Source organism: Antrostomus carolinensis, unplaced genomic scaffold (assembly GCF_000700745.2).
Source record: "Antrostomus carolinensis isolate BGI_N321 unplaced genomic scaffold, ASM70074v2 Scaffold29947, whole genome shotgun sequence".
NCBI classification, from domain to species: Eukaryota; Metazoa; Chordata; class Aves; order Caprimulgiformes; family Caprimulgidae; genus Antrostomus; species Antrostomus carolinensis.
In genome coordinates, this window is record NW_010329969.1 from 30,208 (window position 1) to 36,207 (window position 6,000).

At 45.0% G+C, this 6,000-nt stretch overlaps 1 protein-coding gene across 2 annotated transcripts; it reads right to left on the reverse strand.

Moving 5' to 3' along the window:
- Positions 1-503: 503 nt before the first annotated feature.
- On the reverse strand, positions 504-5,446 carry SPACA9 (sperm acrosome associated 9). Of its 2 annotated transcripts, XM_010172789.1 has the most exons (4): positions 5,301-5,446; positions 2,687-2,889; positions 2,001-2,155; positions 504-568 (listed from the first exon to the last, which is right to left on the reverse strand). In XM_010172789.1, the coding sequence occupies exons 1-4, from the start codon at positions 5,442-5,444 to the stop codon at positions 561-563; spliced, it is 510 nt and encodes a 169-aa protein (XP_010171091.1). In that variant the 5' UTR covers positions 5,445-5,446; the 3' UTR covers positions 504-560. The 2 variants fall into 2 exon arrangements, with proteins under 2 accessions (XP_010171091.1, XP_028941987.1); XM_029086154.1 differs by lacking the exon at positions 504-568 and having other exon boundaries at positions 1,786-2,155; positions 5,301-5,444.
- Positions 5,447-6,000: the final 554 nt, after the last annotated feature.

Genomic DNA, 6,000 nt, shown 5'->3' on the forward strand with positions numbered 1-6,000 from the left:
GACAGCAACTGTCATCGGACACTTGTCTTTGCAGCGTGAAACACAATAGGGCAGCTGTGAGCAACTTTGATTTTTCTGCCTCTCGAGTGAAGCCTGAGAGGGTGATGGTCACATTCTGCTGCCTGTGGCCCCAGTAGTGCCTTGGAGTCTCTGGGTGACCCTGGCAAACTTTGTTACTGTTTTGAGTTCACCAAGGTTCAATTCAGTTGGATCATGACATCTAAAAATAGGCTTCAATTCCAGAGTGGATAGATGTGTTTTATAGCAGCACACATGGATAGGAGAGTGGGGGAAAGTGCAAAATAAGGTGGAGTTATTTGAGGAATACAAATGCTCCTGAAAATACTTCCCATTTAATCTGAGCTATCATTCCTTACTATGTTCCCTCTTCTGTACTAATTCTCCTTTTTTTTTTTTTTGGTTGCTTGTTGCCAAAATCTGATCATTTTAAGGCAAAAGCTTTCTCACAATTTTAGCAAACTGAGCAAGGTATGCAAGGGGAATGCAAGGGGAATTTGTTTATTCAGGAGTGTCTTCCAGCAGGAAGCAATGAACAGGAGCTAATTTGCTTGTGGGAGGGGAAAAGAGCAGTCAGATACAAGGAAGATACTGTGGTATGAAGATCTTAAGTTTGTAGCTAATAGTGCTTGAATGAAAGCACCACCAAAAGTGTGTATCAGCTTCAGAGAATGGGGAGAGCCCAAAAAAGAAAGCTGTTTTCAGCACTGGTCTAAAGTCACTGTGCTGGAATAAAAGCAGCATGAGACTATTTCAAATGCCTTGCAGTTTTAATGAACTAAGCCTCACAACATCCTTGAAAGCTAGGCAGGCTGGATTCTCATCTCGAAAAAGGGAAAGCGCAGACATTTTAACTTGCAATTTGAAAAGGAACCGTCTGAAAATGGCCACGGCTTTCTCAGTCTCTCTGCTCCCACCAGATTCCCTGGAATCAACTCAAATGAAAATGACTGTTAGTTTTGCAGAGTTCTGGGAAGGACAGAGGTGCTTTATTCAAGTTTGGATATTGTCAGTACACCAAATTAAAGGCAAAATGAAGTTTGTCCTCCTTTACATCTCTAGCTTGGACAGCAAAGGAGTGAAACGGGTGTAAGGGAAGATGTTCTGAGTGGTGTGTACTGGCAACGGTGTGAGAACCTGTGAGAAGGATGCAGCAAGCACAGTCAGTGCAGCTAAAGCACGCTGACCTTTCCTGTAGCCAGTGCCATGGAAGGGAGACATCATTAGTGTCCTGTAGACTTGGATTCTTTGGTCCAAATAACCAGGGAATTTCAGTGGGGGTGAGGGAACTTTAGGGACAAGTCTAAATCTCAAACAAACGTTTGAATCTGTAATGAGAGGCCTTTGCTGCTCTGTATCTTGTCCTTCAGACATGTGGGTTCTTCAGACCTCCGGCTTCAGTGAGTGAGTGGGTGTTCCTCAGAAAGAAGCCTGAGAAAGTGTAAAATCCCATTTCAAGTGGCTTGCCCAAGATTCACATCTGAGAGGTTAGAACCTGATTTCTCTTGCCTCTTCTCTGCTGTCACCATAGTGCTGGTCAAAGGGACCAGCTGTAGTGCTACAGCTGCTTCTGATGGGATGCAGCTTTAAGGAGGAGAGTGGAAATATCAGCAAGGGAGAGAGTATGTATCTGTCCAAGGCTGGCTTGCAGGGCTAACTCTTCAGAAAGTAGACTCAGGTAGGAAGGATCTCTAGTATTCATTTCACTGTCTTTTAATCAGGCACCTGATTAAAGGTGGTAGCAGAAGATGTGTGAACTCTGATCCTTTAAAAGGCACGTCTACTTGGTGGTTTCCAGGGACCCTTAAGTTTCCCACTGTGATTTTCTGTGTCATTCAGGTGCTTCTGGACATGCTTACTCCCCTGTACTTGTATATGATCTTTGTTACTAGTTGAGGTCTGAGGAGAAGATGGTGTTTGGGAAATGGCTGCCCTAGCTAGTGCATCCTGGGGTGTTCTCTTCTCAGAGACAGCACTTCCACCACTCACGTTACACAGCATGTGCCGAGGCAGCTTCTCCATGTGGGTTATCCACTCCTTCATGCAGTCTAGAACGATGGGGATGAGACTCACCACACCACCGTAATGATTCTTTGCTTCATCACAGCTCAAGTGATTCACAACGTCATGGGGGTATCTATGGGACAGAAGGAAACAATTAGCAGAGTCATCCCAGCAATGCAACCCTGGTGAGCCCACAGCGTCACCCTGAGATGAGCAGAAATGCACAGACACCCATTGCCCCAAAACAAAAAGGCACAGATAGAATTACATCTTGAGAAATGAGTCTTGCCAAACACACCATCCTGGCTGCTGGGCTAGATCTGGAAGAGTTCAAGAGCATGTACAGATACTTGCCCCACAGAAATTAGCTACATGCAGAGCAGGAGGAGGAGGAGGAGGTAAACTGCCTGAGCACTGCATGGGACTTCAGGGTATTAACCTGCCTGTAAGTGCATCAGTAAAACAAATGAATAGAACAAACCCCCTTTTTGTGGATGGAGGCTGGTAATGTTGTCCCAACAGCTGGAATAGTAAACTGGGTAGCACTTTTTACCTTCATTAAAGCCAGGAAGGTGTTAGAACTGATGGAGAAGTTGAGTAGGAATATACATTCTTGTGACAGTCCCCCAGCACTGAAAGAAACTAAGCTGGTGGAGTGACCTACTTAGCTCGGATGGCGCTCAGATCATTGTTGTGGCTAAGGAGCAGCTTGCATCTCTCCAAAATGCCATTGGTTATGTCGTTACCAGAATGCACGGTTTCCAGCTTGTGGCAGAGCTTGCTTAGATCATCACAGATGTTTAGGAACATGTTGAGGATACGCCTGTCCGTGGAATTGTTACAGTGATGGTCCATGTAGGACTGTACCTGTACGTGGAGAAAGACAGTTATGTGTGTTAAATTACATTTAACTTATGCTGCAAAGTCACTTGGGTTAGTGATGAGAAGCTGCTTTCTCTTGTGACTGTGCAGCCATGAGCTGCTATGGAAACTGCCACACCATGGCAGGTAGGAAGATTTCTAGAGCATGCCTGAGATGTTTGCTTGTCATTTATCATGACTGAAGGAGGCTGGGGTGATGGATCTGCTTGTCAGCGCACCAGTGAGCCTTCCTCCCTCTTTGAAGAAGTGTAGGAATACTGCAGCCAAAATCATAGCTCTGCGAGTGTGAGTGGAGTTTTCTGTCTGCTCTGAGCTGGGCACCCACTGCTGCTGCCTCAGCTGCCTTGGCAGAGCAGGGTGGAGGTGAGGGCAGTGACTAAACTGAGAATGGTTTGCAATAACAGTGTGGATGTGTTTGCACATACACACATTCTTCACAAGTCTTTATTTGGCACTGTTAGCTATAACTGTGAACTAAACCCATTTAACCTAAATTTTCCTTACTAACCTGTTACAACAATATTCCCTATTTGCCTTGAGCATTTTTGTTACTAAGAGTGAATGGCACTGCATGACAAAATGTTATGCCAAGAGATTAAATAGCTTCTCCAAAGAAATTACAGGCACTTCAGACATGAGTGGTCAGAATATAAAATACTGAGCGGCTGGTTGCCAGCGATAGCTGGACTCTAACACCTTTAGTGCTTTCTGTAAGATTTCAAGACAAGAAGGAAGAAGCTGTTCCAACATCGGGATGGTTTCTGCATACAGAAAAGCTATGCTATGTGCTTGGGCAAATTCTCAGCAGGGTTGTGAGGAAAATAAAAAATGGCCCCTAAGGGTCCATTTCTACTACAGATCCCTCCTTCCACACTGTTCGCCGAGCGTTGTGTCCTTGTGAGTGGCAGGATTTTTTATTGCTGCTGTGAGCAGAAATAGTCCTAAAGAGAATAGCATTTTAGCCTGGATGTTCATTGATGGGATAATGGGACTTCTTTTTGTCCATGCTAACAACAGAGAGTTAATGCATCTGTGTTACTAGGCTGGGGACCAAGAATATGGAAATAATGGCTTGGAAGAGCTGCCCAGCTCTGCATTAGGCCACTGCTGACTCTCGAGCTGCAGCTGGGGGAGTTTACGGACCTGTGCTGGGCTCATGTCAAGCCGGTAACTCACTGGGTTATTTGAATCTCTGGCTGAAGCAATGGCTGAGCAGCTTGTCTCACAAAACCACTTGGGGTTTGACTTTATACCCTGCTCCCTCCAGAAGTCTTCAGGAGCTGTCGTCATTCCCTGACCATGATGTGCTCTTCAGCGTTTCCACTTTACCATGCTAGTGGTGCAGTACAGTTTGCCTCCACTAAGTTCACATGTTACTGTATCACAAATGATGCCATGGATCAATGTAATTGCTGGAGTCCTTACCTACAAGGTTTCACCCTCACACCAAGCAGGCCTTCCAACCCTGCCAAGAAGCAGAGTCCAAGCTTGCTCAATATCACTGAAATATTGGCACTTTTTAAAACACCATAATGTTATACAAAATCTCGTTGCCTATATTTGGAAAAAAATGGTTCAGTGTAATGTCTGTCTCGATCCTCTTCAATGTTATGAGCAAAGTCCTTATATTAGAATTGAGAGAGCCAGCCCTTAGAAAAGAGAACCACCTCATTTCAGTGTCCTAATCCTAATAACAGCCTGGCTTTCACTCTGGCTTTGGCATCCATCTCGGTTTTGTGCCTGGGTTCTGCTGTCTCAAATCCACAATTCTAATTTGATTTAGATTTTTTTTTTCTTCCCCTTCTGTCTGCAAGTGGTCTGAGTTCTTTGCACTACTTAAAACATCCCATGTTATAAAAATTCCAAGACTATTCACTTACCAGCCCAGAAAACCCCTTATCCCGCTTGGGACTTTCAGCTCTCAATCCATCATCCTACCTCTGTAACACAGCCGTTATTTTTAATAAGCACTATAGAAAGATACAGCAGCACCAATACCAGGGGGAAGAGGCGAGCGTGCTGGTTACTACAAGTTAAGGATTACAGATTCTACGTGTGGCTGGGGAAGGAGGGTTGGTTTGATTGTTTTTCTTGTATCCTGTATTTCTGGCTATGCCTCAGCAGCACAATGACAGTGTTAAAGTAAATCATAAAGTGATGTTCAGCAATGAAATTCCTTCTCTGTGAACGAGAAGGCCTAACACAGGTATTTCTCTCCCCTACTTAATCTTTTGCCACTGGTTTGCAGAGTTATACACAAATGTTAGTAGAGAGTTTTTGTGCATCTTCCTTTAGTAAAAACATTTATTCATCTCTGAACTAGACCCAAGTGTGCGACAGCACCACGTTGGTCCCTGTTCTCATGGGCAGAGAGCTTTGTGCTGAATCCCTCGTACCTGGCTGATGCTTGCCACGGGTTTGATCGTGTCATGCGCGTTCTCTCGGGTGTGTTGCAATGCTCCAACAAACGTGAACTGCTGCTGCAGGAAGAGTTTGTAGTTCTGCTTTATGTTCCTTAGAGACTCCTTTACCTCGTTCATGTTTTCCCCTTCCTGGATTTTGAAGGAGAAGAAGACAAAGGAAGCTGACGAAGGAGAGAAAGGGAGCTACTTTTTAGAAATGATGCAATTTATGTATGTAACTCTTTCACCTGAGGTAGAATTATGTAGGTTAGTGGAAAACTCTTTAAAAAAAAAAAAAAAAGGCAAAAAAGAAGAAAAAAAAGATCATAGAATCACCGAATGGTTTGGGTTGAAGGGACCCTCAGAGGTCATCTAGTCCAACCCCCTGCAGTGAGCAGGGACATCTTCACTAGAGCCCCGGCCGGCCTGACCTTTAATACCTCCAGGGATGGGGCCACCACTACCTCACTGGGCAACCTGTTCCAGTGATCTCCCACCCTCATATTGAAGAACTTTTTCCTAATATCCAACCTCAATCTTCCCTTTTCTAGTGTAAAGCCATCACCCCTCCTCCTGTTGCTCCCTGCCCCTGGCACCAGCTCTTCCCAGCTTTCTCACAGGCACCTTGCGGTACCGGATGCTCTGTTGTGTCACAGCTCTGCAGGGCCAGAGCCCCAGGCAGCGAGTCCATCAG